The sequence below is a fragment of the Dermochelys coriacea genome, chromosome 1 (genome assembly GCF_009764565.3).
Source record: "Dermochelys coriacea isolate rDerCor1 chromosome 1, rDerCor1.pri.v4, whole genome shotgun sequence".
Taxonomy (NCBI): Eukaryota; Metazoa; Chordata; order Testudines; family Dermochelyidae; genus Dermochelys; species Dermochelys coriacea.
The window spans coordinates 262,793,436-262,817,206 of NC_050068.2; the positions used below are offsets into that span (position 1 = coordinate 262,793,436).

The 23,771-nt window shown below is 46.1% G+C and overlaps 2 protein-coding genes across 3 annotated transcripts in view; one reads left to right on the forward strand and one right to left on the reverse strand.

Moving 5' to 3' along the window:
- The window catches only part of TCF20 (transcription factor 20), a 216,369-nt gene that overhangs the window by 180,222 nt on the left and 12,376 nt on the right, over positions 1-23,771 (reverse strand). The gene's annotated exons all lie outside the window — the stretch shown is intronic.
- MBLAC1 (metallo-beta-lactamase domain containing 1) lies at positions 4,574-5,302 on the forward strand. Its single transcript, XM_038405587.2, is given in 3 exon segments — positions 4,574-4,796; positions 4,799-4,895; positions 4,897-5,302. Coding segments are annotated over 3 exon segments (681 nt in total). The 5' UTR covers positions 4,574-4,597; the 3' UTR covers positions 5,282-5,302.

A 23,771-nucleotide genomic window follows, 5' to 3' on the forward strand; every position in this document is an offset into this window, starting at 1 on the left:
AGAAGGACCACTCATCAAGAGCAGGGTGTGTTACGGAATCCAAGCCACTCAAGGGCAACAAACCAAACCCCGCATCCACAGAGTCCTGCTAGCTGCCAGGACAACCTCAACAGTAGGGTGGCATGAGCTCAGAGAATCAAGGAGGCAGCCAAAGCTCCTCTATCTCTGTCCCCACAGTGATTCACCATCACCTTTCTCTTTTTGGGAGCACAAGTGGCTCACAAGAAGCAGATATGCCAATAGGCCCAAGACTAGCAAATCCTTCCTGTGCATTGGTTTCCTCAGCTTGAGGGAACAGGGAGCAGCCTAAACAGCATGCTCAGGCTCAACATTAGGTGAACAGAGATTCCCTGTATCAATTTGGGGGGAGGCACATAGACAGCTAAACCCATTACTGAACATCAGGGGCAAATACAGACATGGAACAGCAACTGCTTACAGAGGAGCTTGTGGTTGCCAGCAGCAAGCAAGGAGGAATTTAGACTATACTTAAATTGCTTTATACTTACCCCATTCACCCCCAGGACAGAGCACATTTATTCTTCATATTACAAGAGCAGGAGGGCGGTATCCTTTAATGCCTGCCACCACTCCCCCAATTATCCTATGGCTAGAGGGTCTTTCGGGGTTGTTTTCTTGTAAAACTGATCAATATCCCTTCCCTACTATATCATAACGCCTTCCAGCCAACCTGTCAGCGAGTCAACGAGGGCTGACCTCTCCTGGCAGCTCTATTTAATCAGCGTGTGAGTGAGACCGGGCTTGTTGCCGTTTGCTCCCTCTCTCCGACACAGGTTATATGCAGCATTAATTCTTCACAAGCTGATCTCATGCTCATTGTGCGAGTTGCTCCGCACAGCTCCACCAATGCATCTCAGCTCCGACTCAGGAATACCTTTTGCCTTGCCATTTATGGACCCCACACAGATGTCTGCCAATACAAGTCAGTCCTGACCTGAAGCTCTGCTATTGCAGTTCTTGGCCTCTCAGCTTTCTACACATGGCTAGCTGTGCCTCTAGCAGAAAAGCAGTTAAAAAAAAAAAAAAGATGCTCTAGGCTCAGACCACCAAGCTTATTCTACCTGCAGCTTAAGCAGCATGTTAGCCTAAGAGACAAAAAGCTAGTGTGCTAATACACTAGGCTACCAAACCACTGGCACACAGCATTAGAACACACTTGCATTGAGTCTGTCGGCTCCCTCCCCTTCCTAGCTCTCAATTACAGCATAAATTCTTTTGTTTCACTTCAGAAATGCAGTAATTATTTTTAGAGAAGTGTCACCCCTCCATTTGTAGAAATGTTACAGTCTGAGACAGCAGCTCCCTTGATCACAGGCAGGGGAACATTCCAGAAGAGAGAGATTTTTAGGGTGAGTAGGGGGAGAGGGTCTCTGGAATCCTACCCACCCCTGGCAGGTGTGAAATGGCAGATTTCATTTTTTTACTGCCAGAATTTCTGGGAAATTCTCATCTGACTGCTCCCCTCCACCACTTATTCCAATTCCTGGCTGATTTCAGCCAAAGATGCATGAGTGGGCAGGGGGGAATTGCTCTGCTTCTCTCAAGATAGACAAGCAAGTGTTCCGATAGCCACATGCAAGCCATTAAAAATATATTAATATAGCCAACACAGCCTGTCACTTTTTTTTTAAATACAGAGAAGGACAGAATCTTGATACAGTAACAAGAGGCTTTCATCAGGTCTCATTACCTAAAGCACAGCTACATGCCACAGCTCCCACAGAGAACAACCTGCAGCTACTGCTGTCATTAAAGAAATTAAGATATTAAAGAAAAATTAAACCCAGGGTAGAATGTGGTTAGGAGTATATGAATGGATAAGGCAGGGAAGGAGTGTGAGAGCAGAAAGGAAGGATGAGGGAAGGGAGGGGAAATGACCATTCAGGGACCTTTTCACTTCAATGGGTGACTCAGGAGAGATCATACAGGATAAATGTGTCTTACAGATCATAGTGTCAGGATATTTCAGTCATCAACTGACATGGTAAAGGGCACCACATTGTATCTCCAGGACACTTGGCTCAGTAATGCTGCAGGCAGAGGTCTATCCCTGTACTTGTCATGCTTTAGGGCAAAATGTGATCCCATGATATCAGGAAGACAATTCCCCTGACTATAGGGTATTGCACACTTATGATGATTTTCACACCCTTCTCTGAAGTATCCAGCAATGGCCACTAAAATGGGGATTTCCAAAATAAGAGGAAAGCTAGGACATGTCTGGCTAGTATTTTCCAGACACATGGACTGAGGGTATAAATCAGAGGCGGCCAAACTTACTGACCCTCCGAGCTGCATACAACAATCTTCAGAAGTTCAAGAGCCGGGGCATGACTCCCAGGGCTCAGAGCTTCAGCTGAAGCCCCTAGATCACCCTCACATTGCCAGGCAGAAGCCAGAGGTGATGCATGTGTGTGTGTGTGTGTGGGGGGGGTGTTCATGTGCCCCCCCCCGATTTTTGCCAGGGTTTACTGGCCTCGCTCAGTCACATGATGCCCTGGGGCCCCTCCCTGCACCGCAGCAGCTGAATCAGGTGAGCTGGGAGCTGTGGCCATGGGGAGAGGCAGTGGCAAACAGCTGGGAATTGCAGGCAGAGGGGCTGCTTTTGCTGCTACCTCTTCCTATGGAGCTAAATCAGTGGCCCTTCCCTGCAGCTCCCAGCTGTTTGCTGCTGCCTCTCCACCAGGACCTAACAACTGGGAGCTGCAAGGTGGGGCAGCTGAAGGTAAGGGGGGGGCGTGACTTAAGATGTTGGGAGGTGTGACTCAAGCTGTTGGGGGGGGCTTTAAATTGTGCCCCTCCCCCCACTCTTAGGAAGCATCAGTCATCTCTGGCAGAAACCCCTACCCCCACCGCAGAACCACCTACCAGACTGGGGGCAGAGGGGGTGTGGAGAGCTCTGCGAGCCGCACTTTAACTGTAAAAGGGTCGCATGCGGCTCAGAAGTCATGGTTTGGCCACCCCTGGTATAAAATAAGGGATAGTGACATCATGCCTTGCAAGGCCTTTCTCCTCCCCCACCTACGCTGGAAACAACAAAATTGATGGAAAGACAAAGACTTCAATTTAGTAGACTGGCCCCTGGCTTGAGAGAGAAGCCTGTGTATTAAGACTTACATCCTGTAGGGTGAGAACTGCTTGATCTAAATACTGCCTAGTGTAATAAAGTTTAACATTTAGACTGTGCACTTACCAAAGAAAATAAAAAGTAACTATCTCTGACCTTTTATGCCTACCATTTATAATCACTTAAAATCTATCTATCTTTCTGTAGTTAATGAACCTGTTTTATATTTTACCTAGAACAGTGCGCTTTGGTTGAAGTGCTTGGGAAATCTCAGCTCAGTTTACAAAGGCTTGTGTATGTCCTCTCTATGTTAAGAGAGAAATGGTCTGGGTAATACACTTACACTGATCAGGCTCCACGGTACAGCTCTGGATGCAAGGCTGGGGAGAATTGGCTGGTGCCTTTCTCTGTGTGATTCGTGATTGAGTCTGGGAGCATTCAGGCAGTCTAGCTCAATGGGTGTGGGGCTCCACATGCTGTTATGCTAAGTGATAACAGCGCCTGGAGGGGTTTGCTGATTGTCACTAGCAAAGCATTGTGAGAGACAGCCCATACTGGAGAGTTAAGGGGGTACAGTGGTACCCCAGTTCCAGGCTGCACCCCGGGGATCCCATCACAGGGTGGTTTTATTATAATGGTATGAAGCATAGCTTTGCTGGTACAGCTACGCCCACACTAGGAGCAGTTTACTAGTATGCTATACTGATATTTCTATACTAGTAAGGCGTTCCTAGCATAGTCACGGCCTCAGAAAGGCTATTCAAGTAACCCTAGCTGAGCCATAGAGGGCATGCATGACCCTAAACAAAAACTAAGATGGAAGGCAAGAGCTGAATCTCGCTATTTAGCCACCTGGTGTAAGAGATTACTTGAGCCAAGCAGAAATCCTTCAGAAAGTGGAAATCCAAAGCCTAGCAACAGCGCTGCCAAGTTTTGTGCATCTCCATGAGTGATGCTCACCAGTGAGAAACAGTCACTTATTTCCCTCTCAAGTGTGGGGGAAGGCAAAACCTATCCCTTAGGCCCTGCAGAAACAGGGAGAAGGTAAACTGGGTACAACCAGGAGTGAGTAGGAAGATTGGTGCTGAAGGGAATCAGGGGTGGAGTGTGGGAGAGGGAATCTAGGGGGGAGGAAGAGGACAGGAGAGCCTGAGGTGACCTGGGGGTGGGGATTGTTTGGAAGGAAAAACAAGAGACTCACCGGCAGAGGGGTGAGGAGCAGAAAGGGGCCAGGGAACAGGCTGGGGCGGGATGGGAGCCGAGGGAAACAGGCTTCCTGGATAATGGTAGAAGAGGGTAAATGGGGGTAGGAACGGAATGGAAGTATTTGGAAGCAGAAGGGAGGCTGCTCCAGGCCTCATCCTGCCTAAAAAGACTCAGCACCTTCCTCCCCAAACAATCCCCACCCCAAGCTGCCTCCAGAAACGCAGCAGAGCTGCAGGAATATGGAATCTTTGCCTGCCTAGAATGACTGATGCCCACCGCCCCCTCCAGCCCCACTCCCCCTCCATGACCCCCCCATTGCACATGGTGCCCCTGGGGCTCTCCCTGATCCCCAGCACCCCCTATTCGGTGCTGGTGCTACAGGAGGGGTTCAGCCGGGCGCTCCCAGCCAGCATCACATGGGCCGATGGCACCATCATGCTGCTGCGGGGCCCTCGGCTCACCCTGGTGGACTTGGGGGGACCCCAGGGGCGGGAGTGGCTGCTGGCAGCCCGGGGGTAGCCCGGGGGGACGTGTCCCATGTGGTCTGCACCCACGGCCACTCCGACCATGCCGGCAACCTCAACCTCTTCCCCGGGGCCACGCTTCGACCTCAGCCGCGGGGAGGGGCTCTACCTGCCCCATAATCTGGGAGGCAGCGCCCCCTACCCTATCGATCCAGGGCACGTGGAGGTGCTGCCCACGCCCGGGCACACGGCCACCCACAGCAGCGTGCTGGTGCGGGGCACAGCTCTGGGCACGGTGCTGGTGGCCGGAGACCTGTTCGAGTGGGAGCGGGACAAGGCCGCCTGGCAGGCACTGAGCAAGGACCCCGCCCGGCAGGAGCAGTGCCGCCGGCGGGCGCTGGCCCTGGCCGACATGGTGATCCCTGGCCATGGGCCGCCCTTCCAGGTGCTGCGGCCGAAGGGCAGCCCCGGGGGGGGGCAGACGAGGGGTGAGGTCCCCCGGGCCCCTCTGAGCCCAAATTAAACAGAGCTTGGCGACACCCCCCGAAAAAAAAGACTAAGTGTAGACACTGCAAGGAGAACCACCACTGAAACTGGTATTAAGACTCCTCCTTTTCCCACTCACTCACCCCCCCGCCCTTCTCCCCCCCGTTTAGATTGGATCTTTACTGCTGGGCTGCCTGCCTGCCTCTTCCACAGTCGCTCAGTCACAGAGTTCCCGGTTTGCCCTCCCGACCCTCTCAGATTCAGATGATATTGTGCCTGGAACACAGCCCACAATACCAGTGACTTAAAGGGAACTGAGAACCCAGTTTTAGCCTGACTCTAGAAACATGCTTAGCTCTTGTCCACACCACAAGCAGTAACCATGCTGTAACAAGCTCAGGGGACTACTGTGTGATAGCAGATTCCTTTCACTTGGTTGTACTTTTAGTACAGACATAGCCAAAAAGACAACACAACACTGCATTGGTTCAGACTTGGTTCCCTGCCAACAGTCCCAGGTTTTACAATCCAATCCTCGGTAACCAGTGCTCCAGGATTGCTGACTCAAGTCCTTGGTGCAGGCCGCCACCTCCCAGCTCTGTACCCCTGCAACTGCTTCTTGGAGCTGCACTAAGCTCAGCGGGGTTGAAGCATAGAGCCAGCTACCTGCAGTTGAAATAGGCATCCAGCAGACGCCAAAGGAGCCTTGTTCGTGCCCTAAGCAATGTTTGACAGTATGGGAAGGACTCAGATTCAGATGCCAAAGGAGGGAAATTCTGAACAGCTACTATAGGAGAAGAGCTTGTACTGATGCAGGCTCAGACAGAGAGGTCATCACATGGGCCAGGAGTTTGAAACCCAAAATTAAAGCATATCATCAGGAAATGTTTCCTGCCAGTGAAGTTGATTAGACTGTGGTAGAGTCTCCTAAGGGAAAAGATGAAAGCCCCAACCCTTGATTCCTTTAAAAAGCTGAACTAAGCAGTGAAGAACATAGTGCAGGGCACTGAATAGGGTGAGGGTCAACATGACCCTGTAAAGTAGTTCTTTCTCCCTGCCCTAATTTTATTAACAGAAAACATCATCTTAGGCCTGGTCTGCTCAGTTTTTGTGCTGGTATAACTCTTAATTAAGAGGGTGATTTTTGTACCAATATGCATATACTGGTAAATCCCTAGGTTAGGGTGACCAGGTGTCCAGTTTTTGACTGGAACACCCGGTCGAAAAGGGATTCTGTCGACTCCGGTCAGCACTGCCAACCGAGCCGTTAAAAGTCCGGTCAGTGGTGCTGTGGGGCTAAGGCAGGCTAGTCCCTACCTGTCCTGGGGCATCGCACTGTGCCCCAGAAGCAGCCCACAGGTCTGGCTTCCAGGGGGGGGGGCCACGGGGTTCCACGTGCTGCCCAAACACTGGCTCCTGGCCAATCAGAGCTGGGAGGGTGGTGCTGTGGGCAAGAGCAGTGCGTGCCACAAACCCTCCTGCTTCCCCCCCAACCCATCTAAGAGCCGGACCTGCTGGCTGCTTCCGGGGCGCGACACGGAGCCAGGACAGGCAGGCAGCCTGCCTCAGCCCCACTGCACTGCTGACCAGGAGCCACCCGAGATAAGCCAACACCCCAACCCTGAGCCCCAATCCCCTGCCCTAGTCCTGAGCCCCCAAAACCCAGAGCCCTCTCCTGCATCCCAAATCCCTCAGCCCCAGCCCAGAGCCTGCACCCCCAGTCCAGAGCTTGTACCCCCTCCTGCACCCCAAACCCCAGCCCTGAGTCCCCCAAACCCAGAGCCCCCTCCTGCACCCCAGAGCCCTCACCCCCCTGCAATCCAACCCCCTGCCCCGCCCAGAGCCCCTCCCACACCCTCCACCCCTCATCCCCAGCCCCACCCCAGTGCCCTCACCCCCTCCCACACTCCAACCCCCTGCCCCAACCCACAGCCCCCTTCCACATTCCGAATCCCTCGGTCCCACCCCCAGCCTGGAGCCCCCTTCTGCCCCCAAACTCCTCATCCCCAGACCCACCCCAGAGCCCATACCCACAGACGGAGCCCTCACCCCCTCCTGAACCCCAACTCCCTGCCCCAACCCAAAGCCCCCTCCCTCACCCTGCACCCCCCATTTCTGGCCCCACCCCAGAGCCCACACTCCCATATAGAGCCCTCACCCCCTCCCACACCCAAACCCCCAGCCCAGGGACAGCGAATGCAGATGGGGGACAGAGAGCCACTGAGGGAGGGGGAATGTAGTGAGCAGGGGGTGGGGCCTCAGGGAAGGGGGTGGGGCTATGGTGTTCGGTTTTGTGCAATTAGAAAGTTGGCAACCCTACCCTAAGTGCCTTATACTGGTACAGTTTACACTTCTTCCCATATGGGAATAGCTGTAACTGGTATAAATACACATTTATTCCTGTATAACTGCATCCACAGTGGGGGGTGGGGTTGTACCACTGTAACTATACCAGTACAGCTTGTGTGTTTACACAAAGCTTTACATGCACAGTAATAGCCTTAATTTACATCAGTTAGTTCATAGTTAAAAACCATCACAACATATCTGACATCGGGGGTGTAAGAATTTGATCTGTAGGCTGAAAATGACCAGAGATATGGGGCCACAGTGATTCCAAATTTCTACATTTTAAGAGCTTGTACAAATGGAGAGTATTTGAATATTTATCTACTTCACCTTAACTGTTTGTTTCTATCCTTTTAACTGAAGTAGAGGTTGGTGTGAGGTTTTTAACTGTGCAAGTCCTTGGAATGTGTAGTTAGCAGCAACCTAGAGCTAGTGAAGATTTCTCTAATTTCTCTGTGTTTTTAAAAATGAGAACTGCACGAGATCCTCAGTTCCCTGCGCCTGCCCTTGCAACTTGGACGTAAGGAGCTTTGAAGGGCTTGTGGCTGCCCATAGCTCATAACACCCTGCAGAGCTCTGCACAGTCCTGGTTTCCCCCCCTTAGTCTTCTGAGCTCTGGAGCTTCACTTCTTCTCTGGATCCACAGGGTCTCCTGCCCTGTAGGATTTAGGAGTGATCTGCATTGTTCTGATTTCTCCTCTGCTTCTCCTTGCCCTGCACAGATTTGATTAAGTTCCCATCGGTGTATCCATAAAACACCCACTGCTGTAGCAAACTACAAGATTCAGGTTTGTTTTAATATTAGCCTATGCCCTCAAGGCCTCAACCAGCACCATGCTGCTAGGTGCTGCACAAACCCATAATAATGACAGTACCGTCCCCAAAGAGCATACAAAAGTTTCAAATTTGACAAGCAAGGAAGATCCCAAAATAGTGGGCACTGGAAGTGTCATTTTAAAGCATCCATAACTTTAAAATGGTTTGAACAATTACCTTCAGACTTTCCAAGAAAAAGTTCCAACGTACCCATAAAATAACCACAATACTTTCTATGTTCAAAATTACAAAGGGAGAGCATAGACCCTTCTAACAGAATTCTGTTTGCAATCTACTGAATAGTTCCATATTTAGAATAACATTTTAAAAAAATGTCCTGCATTTCAGCTTCTTCCATTTTCTCCTTACTTTGCAGAAGAAATCAGTGCCAGTCTACAACAACTCCATTGCTGCAGATGCACCTATATACTAGATGAAGAACACAAATCTGCAAAGCCAGGACCATAGGCTCAGGAACTAGAGGTGCAGGGGGTGCTGCAGCACCACCAGGTTTTGCACAGGGTCCCAGCCACTGGCCCAGGTTGCTGGCCCCACGCAAGGGGGCTCCGCTGCTGGCCTAGGGTCCCAGCCCGTGATTTCCCTACCCCCCCCCTGAATTTCTCCAACACCTCCCCCCCCCTCAGTTTTGTGAACTAGTTACATGCCAATTTAGTGAATTGTTTGGAAATTTGAATTGAAATTGAAACATTAATACACACTTTAACAGCATATACAGGGTATCATAAAATAAGTGTATCTGAAAAAGTATAACAGATTTGAAAACTATGAACATGGACTACCTTCCTTATACAGTTGTTTTTATGGTCATGTCAGTGCATTCATTTCAGTGATGTTGGCCAACCTAATAATTTCAAATTATGATTTGTAAGCAAAGTCTAAATGAGCTCTCCCTTACAGCCAGTGATGAGCTGTGGGCTGGGGGGAAAGGCTTCAGGACCAGATTGTATTTACAGTCACACCTAATCTACCTAAGTATCCAGCAAACAGATCTGTGTTGCCCAAGTGATAGATTTTGGCTGGGGTTGGGTTACAAAATCACTTGAATGCGGGGGTGGGAGTGGGGAATGAAATGTTGTTCTTATTGTAGGAGTAAAGGGCAGTAGAACTGTATTTAGCCTTTGCTGATTGAGGGCATCAAGAGAGAGTGTGGGGACCTGTCCCTCTCCACTGTTATAGACAGAGCTGATTAGGCTCCATAGAGAAGTCTTTTGTTCTGTTAAGTGACCACTGCAGCTGAAATCACTGATAATCAGGTCTAAGTGTTTAGACCTGCTGTGGAACAGCGTTTCTGTGGAAGAGATGGCCCAGTCTGTACTAGCAGCGAGGTTCCCCCACTGACAGCTCAGCTGAAATCACTGAGAGCTGGGTGGAACCTCAAGAGACCAACTTGCAGAGGTCACAGTGGCAGGTGGCAGCAGAAGGTGACGGCGCAGGACCATTGGCAACAGAGTGGTGGAGTGAATGGTGGCACAACAAACAACAGTGGACAGAGCAAACAGTGAGCAGCTGGAGGAACGAGCAAGGTGCCTTCTTGCCCCCCACCTGGGAGGTGTACTCACCTAAAAGCACCTCTGAACTCTGAGTCTCCACTGACCAAGGACAACACCAGTGAGTGGGATGCGGTGAAGGGAAAAGTGAGGGGCACGTTATATAAACATTTGTTTGTTGGACTATATTTTAGTGACTTTGCTCCAGAATGCTAGATTTGTGACTGGGAATGGATATAAGGGGTATGCTAGTCTAAATATGTTTCCTAGTAGGCCAAGATTTTTTAAATGCATTATTTGCCAAAGTTGTTATCTCACATCGTTGCTATCTTGAGAGGTCATTATGTTGGGAAGTTTCTGTACTAAACATTTTTATCATTATAATTAATTTTTACATAAGAATGGTCACACTGGGTCAGACCAATGGTCCATATAGCCCAGTATCCTATCTTCTGACAGTGGTCAAGGCCAGGTGCTTCAGAGGGAATGAACAGAACAGGTAATCATCAAGTGATCCATCCCGTTACCCATTCCCAGCTTCAGGCAAACAAGCTAGGGACACTCAGAGCATGGTGTTGCATCCCTCCCCATCCTGGCTAATAGCCACTGATGGACCTATTGTCCAGGAATTTATCTAGTTCTTTTTTTAATCCTGTTATAGTTTTGGTCTTCACCGCATCCCGCAGCAAAGAGTTCCACGGGTTGACTTTATGTTGTGTGAAGAAGTACTTCCTTTTTGTTTTTTTAAAACCTGCTGCCTATTAATTTCATTGGGTGACTGCTAGTTCTTGTGTTATGTGAAGGATTAAATAACATTTCCTTATTCACTTTCTTCACACCAGTCAAGATTTTATAGACCTCTATCATATCCCCCCTTAGTCGTCTCTTTTCTAAGCTGAAAATTCCCAGTCATTTTAATCTCTCCTCCCGTTTCATACCCCTAATCATTTTAGTTGCCCATCTCTGTACCTTTTCCAATTCCAATATATTTTTTGGGGATGGGGTGACCAGATCTGCACAAGTATTCAAGGTGTGCAAATACCATGGATTTATATAGAGGCAATATGATATTTTCTGTCTTGTTGTTATCTATCCCTTTCTTAATAATTCCCAACATTCTGTTTGCTTTTTGACTGCCACTGCACATTGAGTCGATGTTTTCAGAGAACTATACACAGTGACTCCATGATCTTTCTTGAGTGTTAACAGCTAATTCAGACTCCATCATTTTGTATGTATAGTTGAGATTGTTTTCCAATGTGCATTGCTTTGCATTTATCAACATTGAATTTCATCTGCCATTTTGTTGCCCAGTCACCCAGTTGTGGGAGATCCCTTTGTACCTCTTCGCAGTCTGCCTGGGACTTAACTCTCTTGGGTACGTTTGTATCATCTGCAAATTTTGCCACCTCACTGTTTACCCATTTTTTCAGATCATTTATGAATATGTTGAACAGTAATGGTCCCAGTACCGATCCCTCAGGGATACCACTATTTATCTCTCTCCATTCTGAAAACTGATAATTTATTCCTACCCTTTGTTTCCCATCTTTTAACCAGTTACTGATCCTTGGGAGGACTTCCCTCTTATCCCATGATGGCTTACTTTTCAAAAGTCAATTTAAATTAAATACTTTTTTTTAAAATTGTATTTTTTTAGAAATCTAGACCTGTTATGTGTTTTGGTGTAACTTGCATTATCCTTATGTTAAATTTGCATTATCCTAACAAAACATTGACTTTATTCATATCTCTTTTATATGTTGCAGGTCAAAGTGAAAATGAAAAGACAAAAAACAATACAACAATTTTTCCACTCAAAGGCCTCAAAAACAACCAAGGTAAAGAATACATCAAGTGGTATATCTTCATCTGACCAGCCCGAAGCACAAATACAGCTACCTACTGAAGAAACAGTGTTTCCAAAACCTAAAGGCATTTCCTGATATTTGTCAGTCAAAGTGTTCCCATTTATTGAAGTTACAAAAGATGGCTACTGGTGCACCTCTTGCAAAAAAGCTTACGAAGAAGGAAAGCTTCCCAATGCTATAATTGGTAAAAGTGGAGGAGCTTGGTTTGTCAAACCGATCAGCAAAGCCAATGCTGACAAACTACATGAAAAGGCTGCAAAACACCAGGACTCTGGAATGCATCAACATGCAGAAAGCCTTATAAGCCCACTTCAAAGCCAATTTTAGAAGTACTTAGTATGAGGCTGTTAGAATGCTGGAGACACAACACAATTCATGCGAACAAACATGGCTGTGGCATCCTATTTAAGCAAGAGATACCACACACTACAAACTGGAGGCCAATGTTAAGCGCATTGTCACTTGTTCATCCTGAAGTCAAACACTGGTTCCAAACAAGACCAGCAAATGCTCACTATCTTTCTGCAGGAAACTCAACTGACTGGCTAGAAGCATGCAGTACAACAGTTGAAAAAGTGAAGAACTCTCTCACCACATTCAAAAAATTTGCATACATGGCTGATGAATGCACCGGGGGATCGAGTATTAAGTCATTGTGTACGTTATCTTGATGTCAGGGGTAGGCCAGTAGATGCATTTCTAGATGTTCAAGTTATAGAAGACACATCGGCTGCATCTGTGACAATCCACATCTTAGAGTTAAATGCTTGTCAATTGGACCCCAAACAGATGGCTGCTTGTGCATTTGATGGAGCTGCAAACTTCTCTGGAAGACATGGTGGAGTACTAGCTTTTCTCAGAGAAAAGTGTAAACCTAATCTCTCCTATACACACTGCAGAGGCCATCTACTCCAACTAGCACTAGTACGAGCTGCAGAATCTTCAAAAGACATTAAAAAAAGCTATAAATTTAAATATCTTCATTATATTTTTTCAACAAGAGTATAAAAAGACTGAATATCTTGGAAAATATAGAAGATACACTGGGACTGAAGTTCAAATTAGTCCAACCTGAGTGATCCTTGGCTGTTGTCTTAAAATTACTCCAGCTGTTATTACTGGCTTTAGAATTTATCTACCAAGATGGGATGGATCTAAGTAGTGAGGCTGGTGGATTACTTTTGCTACTATGTTCAGAGAAGACTATTGCCATTCTCTCTCTCGTAAGTCTACTGTTGAAACCACTTGGGTCATTAAACAATGCCATCCAGGCATCTCCTACAACAGTAGTAGATCTTTGTCCAGCAATAGAAGCTACATTTGGATCAGAGAGCTATCCATTGGAAAAAGTACTGGAAGAAGCAAAGACTTCATTCCAGAAGTTGACTAATGAAGGCATTTATATTGAATCCTTAAGTGAAGAGGACAAGAAGTGTTTGTTAAGACAACTGAAAAAGTACACAGACTTGATTCTTAAAAATCTACAACAGTGACTTCTAGATTCTACTCAACCTCTTTTACAGATCCCTGTCTTATAAAACACCAACAGTTGAGTGGAGTGAGGCACTACCAGCAATGGGGCTGCCAGGGGATCAGGACAGAATAGAGAATTTGAACACAGAGTGGAATATCATACGACGAATGAATGAAGGTTTGACTTCAACTTCTTTTTTATCATCACTAGTGGCTTGACCTGATCTTTGTGTTCTGTTTCCTGGGATGAAAGAAGTAGGAATTCATCTCTTGCTACTCCCAGTCACAACAGCTACAGTTGAGCATTCTTTTTCATCATTGAATGGAAGTACCGGACACACCAGAAGCCACCAAAGATGAACGCATTGCATTCAAGAAGTTCATTAACAGGGTTGTGCAAAACTGTAACAAGAAACCAAGAAGGATGTAGACATAGTGCTTCATAGAAGGCTTGAGTAGCCAACTTTAATTTGTGTGATGATTTTAAAACACGAGTTAAATCTAATAAAATGGTCATGAAACATTTTTCAGTTTTTACTATGGTGCCATACAGCCCACCTTCACCCTCACAGTCTCACCCCTATCCCTATCCGCTTCCCCCTCTCCCAGAACCACAGCCCTGCTCCCGGCCCCAGCTCTAGGTGGCAGTGAGGGGCATGGACATGGTAAGGAGGGGCACAGCTCAGAACCCCTACTCTAAAACTGTTCCAGCGCCACTGACCTGGACTAAGACCCTGGTCCTTTATCTCCAGGATCTGAAGCTTTGAGGATGCTATGTTCTTTCTACCCTGTAACCGGCTACCAGAGGGCAAACTGCTCAAATACACACTTTAACCATTACAATTAGATGCAACAATCATTACTGAGCTTAATTACCACTTGGTTTCTCGAATGTATGTATAGGTTTTCAAGGAGATTCAGCCATATGGACAGTTTCGAGAGATGGTAACATGCTCTATTTGAGATAGAGCAACATAAAAGCATTTTATAAAATTTCAAATCTCTAATGAGGATAATTTGTAATGACCTGTAACTCAAATAATTTGTTTGAGCATAAGCTTTCGTGAGCTACAGCTCACTTCATCCGATAAAGTGAGCTGTAGCTCATGAAAGCTTATGTTCAAATAAATTTGTTAGTCTCCAAGGTGCCACAAGTACTCCTTTTCTTTTTGCGTATACAGACTAACATGGCTGCTACTCTGAAACCTGTCAAACAATTTGACCGCTTTTCTTCAAAGTCTGCAGAAAAATTCTGTTTATCCTTCTGAGTAAAATTGGCAATTTTCAGGCCAAACTAGTTTTGCTCATCACTGTGTTTAAAAACAGCTCCATAACAGAATCTAGTTTTTCCATAATGATTCTAGAGCAGTCGCTCTCAGCCTTTCCAGACTACTATACCCCTTTCAGGAATCTGATTTATCTTGCGTACCCCAAGTTTCACTTCACTTAAAAACTACTTGCTTACAAAATCAGACAAAAATAAAAAAAAGTGTCACAGCCACACTGTTACTGAAAAACTGCTGACTTTCTCCTTTTTATCATATAAAATAAATTGGTTGGAATCAGTGTTCCCTCTAATTTTTCCCACACATGTGCAGAATTAATTTTGTTACGTGCACCAATATGGAGGTGAGGCATGACACATCATCTTCATATTGGTGCACATAACAAAATTCATGTGGTTAGGGTGGGGCTGAGGGATTCAAAGTGTAGAAGGGGGCTCAGGGCTGGGGCAGAGGGTTGGGGTGCGGGGGGGTGAGGGCTCTGGCTGGAGGTGCAGGCTCTGGGGTGGGGCCGGGGATGACGGGCTGAGGGCTGGGGCAGAGGGCTGAGGTGAACAGGGTGAGGGCTCCGGATGGAGGTGCGGGCTCTGGGGTGGGGTTGGGGATGAGGGGTTTGGAGTGCAGGAGGATGCTCTGGGGCTACAGTAGGGAGAGAGGACTCCCCCCAGCTCTCGCTCCTGGCAGCAGCACCTGGCCTGGGGCAGAGAGGTGCCTCTTCCCGCCGCAGCAGCTCCATGGCTGGGGCCGCAGGATAGGTGCCTCTCCCCTGGCCGAAGCAGGTCTGGGCTAGGGCTGGATTGGGGCCAGGGGATGGGAGGGGTGCCCCGGCCACGGCTGGTCCAGGCCGAGACTGGATTCAAGCCACCCCTCCCCCAGTAGGTCCGGGGCTGAGTTGGAGTTGGGGGAGGGGAACCCCCATAGGCCCCGAATCCATGGGTCCAGCAGCACCCACCAGCAGCCAAGCTCCTCCCACCCCCCTCAGCACCTCTCACCTGCCTGCGGCCCTGCTGACCAACTCCTCCCCCTCCCTCCCAGCGCCTCCCGCCTAGCGTGAACAGCTGTTTTGCAGCATGTAGGAAGCTCTGGGAGGAGCAGGGACGGGGCATGCTCTGGGGAGGAGGCAGGGAAGAGGCAGGATGGGAAGAGGCAAAGTGGGAACTGGGGGGAGGGTCGAGCACCCCCAGCTAGAGGAATGTTGGCGCCTATGGCACCCCCCTCCCAAGGCAGGTTGGGGCCGGGGGAGGGGCGTTCCTCCCCTGGCTGCGGCAGGCCAGCTGGGTGGGTTCCCTGAGCACCTGCATGGCGCTAAATAGGCTGCTGTGCGGCCGCACAGCTTACAGGGAACTTAGGTTGGAATATAAAGTTTGTACTTATATTTCAGTGTGGATATATGAGCCTGTTCTGAAGCCTCAACCACATGCGGTGGGTCTGAAGCCCAAGCCCAGAAGCACGTAACTTAGCTTTGCAGGGGCCACTGTGGCATTGGGCCTTGAGCAGTTGCCCTGTTTGCCACCCCCTAATGCCGGCCTTGCACTTGTGACCCTGCTAAACTGGTCCTGTGATGCCCCCGGGGACTGCAAACCCCAGGTTGAGCAATGCTGATCTAGATGAACTGAGTACCCCTGGAAGACTTCTGCATATCCGCAGGGGTACGCATACCCCTGGTTGAGAACCACTGTTCTAGAGGACTCTCTCTTTAGCCATAACACAGAAAGTTTCTTTAGTGGATATAAATACCATTTACTCTCCCTAGAACAACTGTAACATAGCTGACACCCACACACAAAAGCACTCCAAGCAGCTTACATGCTTGCTAAATACGTTTGGAGTAAACTGTGCTTCAGTAAGGCCAAATACTAATTTGACTCTGAACCACTTCAACACCTATGTGGATGCAGACTAGCTGAAATCTTCAACTAGCTCTCCCACAGTTCACGGGTGGCCTTTCAAAATCTCCCAGAATGCAGTGCGCTTTTGAGCACTGTTCCAGGAACTGTGGGATAGTTACCCAGAAGGTGGTGCAACTGAAGTGGTGTAGGACAGTGCTAGCGTGGACATAATGCAAATCTGCAAGAGCTAAACAGCATGATTCAGCATGGCTAGAGTGCTTAAACTGGTGCGATATAACTTGTTCCATTCTCTAGGGTAGACAAGGTCCTACACTTATCCTGTTCTTCAGCCTTGTTCCTAGGGTACCATTTTCATTTTTATTAAGGAGTGTTCTCTGTCCTCTTCAATCCCAATCCACCTTCCCTTCCAACTGTGCAAGAGCTGCTCTGGGAAAGGGTAGTGATGTGTACAAACCAAAACTACTCTGTTACCTACCTTCATGGGAGGGGAAGCGAGGAGAGAAACAAGGAAATAAAGTTTAGTTTTGGAGAAAGCTGCACGCAGCTAGGGAACTGTAGAAACGTAGGAACATTTGGGATACAAACACAGACGCTTGTTACATGCCAGAAAGCAACTCAGTTCTCCCTTAACACTTGCAAACAGTTAGAAAGCTCTAAATATCTGACTGATGCTTGTAGAAGCGTCCTACATGAGTAAAATGAGTGCATAGCTCTGCAGTTATCATTACAATGAGACACCATTGTGTTATTTTTTTACATTATTTCTGTGAATTTAGCACAGGTGAAAGATTGAGGATTGACATTCCCTGGAGACTTAAGGCCTCCACTTACTCCAAGAAGAGATGCACAGGCAACAGCAGCTCATAACACACACATTCTTCCCCTGTACCTCTCAGCCTGCCAGGGCTGAAATGCGTGACAAAGACCCAAAACAAGGGGGACACAATTTTTCATGCAGGAAATTGAAACTGCTGTCAGGAGTTCATTCCCTAGTGAATTCTCTCAAGAAACTCAGTTTCAAGAGCCTTTCTGATGCAAATAATTTTCAAAAAAGAAGCAAAGGGATACCAAAAAACTGTGTAGGACACAGAGAACTTTGGGACTAAAACGAGTGAGGTTTAGGTTTAGAGATACTGATTTTTTGCACCCTCCTCAAACCTCACTCCTGACTTTGAAAGTCCACCCCACTTCTAGGAACAAGATAGGTGTTCTGTCTCTACAACCTCTCTGCTGAAACTACCAACCAGGGTACCAAATGATATATCTATGCACTAGGAAACGGAATGAGACTGCAAAGCCATTTCAGTTCACTGCTTGGCTGGGAATCTGTGATTTAAAGGTGAAAGCCACCATCTTCCCATTCTCCCAGCTTGGCTAATTCCATTCCAGTTCTTATACTGCATCTATCACCATGGTCTCTGAGCCCCTTCCAGAACTCTGCAGTGATGTCTGTAAGAGTTCTTAGGCCTGCTCTACAGACAAACTTGAACCGATCTGGTTAGTAGCAACCTTTGTTCTGAAAGAAGAGTGTGCACACACAGACTTGCACTAAAATATCTAAATCAATTTAATTCTCAGCTTTTGAGATTTCAGTGCACATAAGACCAGCAAGACCTTAGATCCTGCAAGACTTCAGTCTTGGCCCCAACACTCGAGAAAGTTGTGTTTCCTGCATAGAAGACGTTTACTGTACCAGGAATTGTGTTATCGATGACAGTCCTTGCCCTGCTACGTTAGGCAATCTTTTAGGTACCCTAAGCACCAAGACGTTGAATTTGACACGCTATGATATGTGGAACTAATGTAGTGGGGGGACAAGTACGACAGGCTCACAGGAGACTGTGCTAGTGGGAAAGTGCATTACTACTGTGTGTACAGTTAGTTTCCCCAGGACTGATGGTTTGCTACTCAAATACACTGCCTCTGTAACTGACTCCACTAGGCTGGACAGTGAGGTTTGAACCCTTGCCCATCAGTACTAAAAACATGAACCTCTACCACTTGAGCCAAAGGACTAAATTCTATCTATGAAAGCAGCAATACTCTTCTAAGCCTCTTATATGGACCAACCATTAAAGGGGTACAAAGCGGGTGGAGGTGGAGGTCTTTACTATCTCAATGGAACCTCAATAATCTCCTCCTCTCAATTTTTCTCTCTGCTATCAATACCTTCTCCTTTCTCAAATACCCCATAGTGAAGGCATAGACGCATAGATAGTGAATTTGGATTAAATCAGGGCTACTCGGTCTTAAGGGAGTGGCAAGCAGGATACCTTATTGAGCAAAACTTGGCTCCACTAATAACCCTGCCTGTGCTTATTACAAGATTTTATATGAACATGAGTTATTGGGTTTAATACAAGGGTAACTGGGTGAAGGTCTATGACCTGTGTAATACTGAATCAGACTAGGTGGCCTAATGGTGCCCTTCAAACTCTACAAGAATATTCATATGCACTTTTTTGCAGGGGAGTAACTTTTTTAAGAAGTGCTGGTACTTTCCTTTCTCAATATTTCTCATTTTTCCCCCATATCTTTTGCAAATAGCTCCTGAAATTTTTCCTTCGCCAAAAGGTGAGTTTTCAGGGGTCTATGCTAGTGAGATTTGGCATGTTAACCAGCGTGTGGGTTCCCTAACACACCTGGAACATGCCTCACAGCCACACACAATAGTGCCCCCAGCAACATGCAGGCATTACAATCACCATTTGTATTACATTAGCTTTTCATGGATCCCAAGGCCAGAAGGGACCATTGTAATTATCTAGTCTGATTTCCTGTGTAACACAGCCCATAGAACTTCCCAAAATAATTCCTAGAGCTGATTTCAAAAGACATTCAAACTTTATTTAAAAACGTCCAGTAATAGAAAATCCACCACAACCCTTGGTAAATTGTTTCAATGGTTAATTAACCTCACGGTTAAAAATGTACACCTCGTTTCCAGTCTGAATGTGTCTATCTTCAACTTCCAGCCATTGGGTCATGTTATACCTTTCTCGACTAGACTGAAGAGCCCATTGTTAAATATTGTTCCCTATGTAGATAATTTAAGATTGTAATCAAGTCATCCCCTAACCATTATTTTAAAAGCTAAATAGATTGAGCTCCTAGAGTTTATCATTATAAGGCTTCTGAACCTTTTCTGAACCTTTAATCATTTCTATACCCTTCTCTGAGCCCTTTCCAATTTATCAAAGGCTTTCTTGAATTGTGGACACCAGAACTGGATACTATATTCCAGCAGTGGTAGCACCAGTGCCAAATACAGGAGTGAAATAACTTCTCTACTCCTGTTCAGGATTCCCCTATTTATGCATCAAAGTATCATATTAGCCCTTTTGGCCACAGCATCACACTGGGAGCTCATGTTCAGCTGATTATCGATCACAACCCCCAAATCTTTTTCAGAGTCACTGTACTCAAGGATAGAGTCCACCATCATGTAAGCATGGCCTACATTGTTTGTTCCTAGATGTATACATGTACTAAAATGCATATCGTTTATTTGCACCCAGCTTACCAAGCAATTCAGATTGCTCTGTATCAGTGACCTGTCCTCTTCATTATTTACCACTCCCCCAATTTTTGGGTCATCTGCAAACTTTATCAGTGATGATTTTATATTTTCTTCCAAATAACTGATAAAAATGTTAAATAGCATAAGGGAAAGAACTGATGTCTGTGAGACCCCACTAGAAACACACCCATTTAATGATTCCCCATTTAATGATACATTTTGAGACCTATTAGTTAGCCAGGTTTTAATCCATTGAGTGTGTTCCATGTTGATTAAAGTGTCAAGTGGTACCAACTCAGACACCTTACAGAAGTTTAAGTATATTAAATTAACACTATTGCCTTTATCAACCAAACTTAATCTCATTTAAAAAAAAGATATCAAGTGAGTTTGGCACATTCTATTTTCTATAAACCAATGTTGATTAATTACATTACCTTCCTTTAATTTTTTATTAATTGAGTCCTGTATCAGCTGCTCCATTATCTTGCCTGGGGTCAATGTCATACTGACAGGCCAATAATTACTCCGGTCATTCCATTTACCCTTTATAAATATTGACACATTAGCTTTCTTCCATTCTTCTGGAACGTCCATGGTGTTCCCAGACTTACTGAAAATCAACATTAGCGGTCCAGAAAGCTCCTCAGACAGTTCTTTTAAAACTCTTGGATGCAATATATCAGGATGTGCTGATTTAAAAATGTCTAACTTTAGTAGTTGCTGTTTAACATCCTCCTGACATACTAGTGGAATTGAAAGACTGATATGACTACATCATCTGTTCTTTTTCCCAAATACAGAACAAAAATATTTATTGAGCACTTCTGCCTCGTCTGCACTATTTTTGAGAATTCTACCATTTCCATCTAGTAAGGGACCAACACCTTTGTTAGGATTCTTTTTGTTCAAAATATAGTTTAAAAACTTCACTGTGCTGGCCATAGATTTCTCTGCCTTCCCTTCTCCTCTAAACCAAGTTGGTTTTTAACCAATATGGCCTTCTTCCTTGATTGTGGCTTTCCAATTATCATTCACATTTTTCTGATTAAATTCTTCCTCCCAGCTGCTTTGACTCATAATTGTTTTCAGCTTTGTGCAACTAGTCCTTTTAAAGCACCAGCTGTACTGGTTTGGACTTTATAATGTGAAAACGGAATAAATGTGATAAAGTCATGATCACTTGTACCTAAGCTACCATTAATTTTTAGTTCTGTGATGAGTTCCTCTTTATCTGTCAAGAAGAAGCCTAATATAGAATTCCCCCATACTGGATGCAACACTTTTTGAGTTACAAAATTAAAATTTAGTATTTGCTTTAAGCAAGACCATAGATTCATAGATATTAAGGTCAGAAGGGACCATTATGATCATCTAGTCTGACCTCCTGCACAACGCAGGCCACAGAATCTCACCCATCCACTCCTGCGAAAAACCTCTCACCTATGTCTGCGCTATTGAAGTCCTCAAATTGTGGTTTAAAGACTTCAAGGAGCAGAGAATTCTCCCTCAAGTGACCCATGCCCCATGCTACAGAGGAAGGTGAAAAACCTCCAGGGCCTCTTCCAATCTGCCTTCCTACTCCAAATATGGCGAACAGCTTAACCCTGAGCATATGGGCAAGATTCATGCAGTCCCTCACTGTGCCAGTCTCCACCAAAGCAGTCCCAGTGGGGATGAAGATGGCTGGCATAGCCCCAATGATGCAAAATTTCCACTCCCAATCTATATCTGTCATTGCTTAGCTGGCCAGTCTGATCTGCTTTCTGCACTCCACAACACAGGTGTCAAACTGGCTGTAAGTCCGTCACCTGTATAAACAGCACTGCACAAACCATGGAGCTAAGATGTGCACTCTTTTCATAGTAACCAACATCATCTGGCAGAGATGGGCATCACCAAGAATACCAAAAGGTCTTGTGAAAAAATGAAAAGACTGGAGGTTCTGGGACAACAAATGATCTGATCAGAGCAAGACGACTTCCGCAGCTTTATGATGAGCTGAACCAAATCCTCAAGACCCACCTTTCCATCCAGTCCATTGTGCTAAAGCACTGCACAGAAGTACCAACTGGCTCAATAAAGAGGAAGAGGAATAGCAACTCCCTGAACCAGGCAGCCAAGGGGAAAGGAGCCAGACCTTTCTTTGGGATGTGGGGGGAAGAGACAAGCAGGACAGGGTAGCAGAGGCAGTGGCCAGGTCAGCATGGCAGGAAAAGCCCTGTGCAGCAGCTATATAGTTTTTATTACAAGATGAACTGATGCAGGGTTGATTTTTAGGCAGTGGGAAAAATTTTGCAGGTTCTTATGAACTCCACAATTAGTGTTTTGGTTTGTATTTTTTAAAAAGGACAGTGTATCACACAAGAGCAGCAGTGCCCATCTCTCTTCCCCCCATTATTCCTCCCTCCCTCCACCAGCACAGCATGAGCAGTAGCTGCTTCGCCTATTCTTGGTAATAATGAGGGAACCAAACTGGGATTCTCAAGTTGGCATCCCTTTCCCCTTCCTTTTGGCTGCAGGAGCCATTGTTTCCACCCAGGGTGGAAGCAACCAGCGGGGCGTGCATACCAGCTGGATGAGCTATGCCACATGACCAGACTCAAAATGGCAGACAAGCAGGAAGGAGACAAATTAAAAGATAAAACAGAAACAATTTAAAAGGAAGCAGTTTCTATTACAAGAAATTACGAACTGGGCTCTATGGCCATGGCAGTCATGTTACACTGTATCTGTCAACACATATGCTTGGCTATGCTGCCTTAGTAGCACGGTGCTTTTATCTCCTTGCAATAACTTTTTGTTTAATCCATGAAAAACACTGCTAATCGGATTCATTCAATTTCATATCTTTGAAGCAGTGCAAAGCATGCTTAGGAATTCTTCCCTGGCTGGGAGCCTCCACAAAGAGATGTTCTTCAGAGGGTTTGTAACAAGCCATCTTTGTTACTCTATTGCAGTAACCACCACATGGTCCTCTCCTTCCCTCTTCATCAGCCCCATTTTCACCTTAAAGTAATCCCCACCCCATCTTCTTACTGTAATGTCTGTGACTTCTAATATGTCCTTAACATTTCTATGCCACAAACAGAGTGGCTTAACAGTTGGCACTGGAATTCAAAACTGAACTAAAACTGCTACTTTTATAGCATGTCTGAGTATTCCAAGAGATTGATGGAGCATTGCTATGATCAACTTGAATTTCTTGTTTTTCACTGTAGTGTGCATTCCAGCAATACGGATGTTCCAGAACAGATAGGAAGGTATACAGACTACTCCACAGCAATGAGGTCCAGAAAGAAGAAAAGTTAAGAGAACCGGATCATGGAAATACATAGAGACACAAACCAGGATTCAAAGCCTTTGTAACAGTTTAAAGAGCACAAGGTGAGGATCACCTGTGAAAGGCAGTATTGAAAAGCTCATGGAGAGGCAGGACAACAAGCAAGTTATGCAGGAATCTATTTGAACAGGAAAGAGATGCAAAATGGAGGACAGAAAATTCTAAAAGAATCTACTTATATAAGAGGCACAAGAAAAAGTGACTTTGACCCAGCACTGGTCCCTGCTCCTGTACCTGTACCTGCTCCATCTACCCAATACCCGTGGCATCAATCAGAACAATAGTTCTTAGACTGCCTTCAACTCCCAACTCCCTCACAATCATTTCCCAAGCACTCTTCTACCCACATGCAAGAGAATGGAAAATAAAATATACATCCCAACAAAAGGCACTTCAAGTGCTAGTAAGAAAAGATCTATATTGCCTCTGCTCTTGTAGAACTGTCATTTTATATATGTTATATTTTGCATGTCCTGTAAGTTTGTCAGTATGTAAAATAATTTATTGTTGAAAT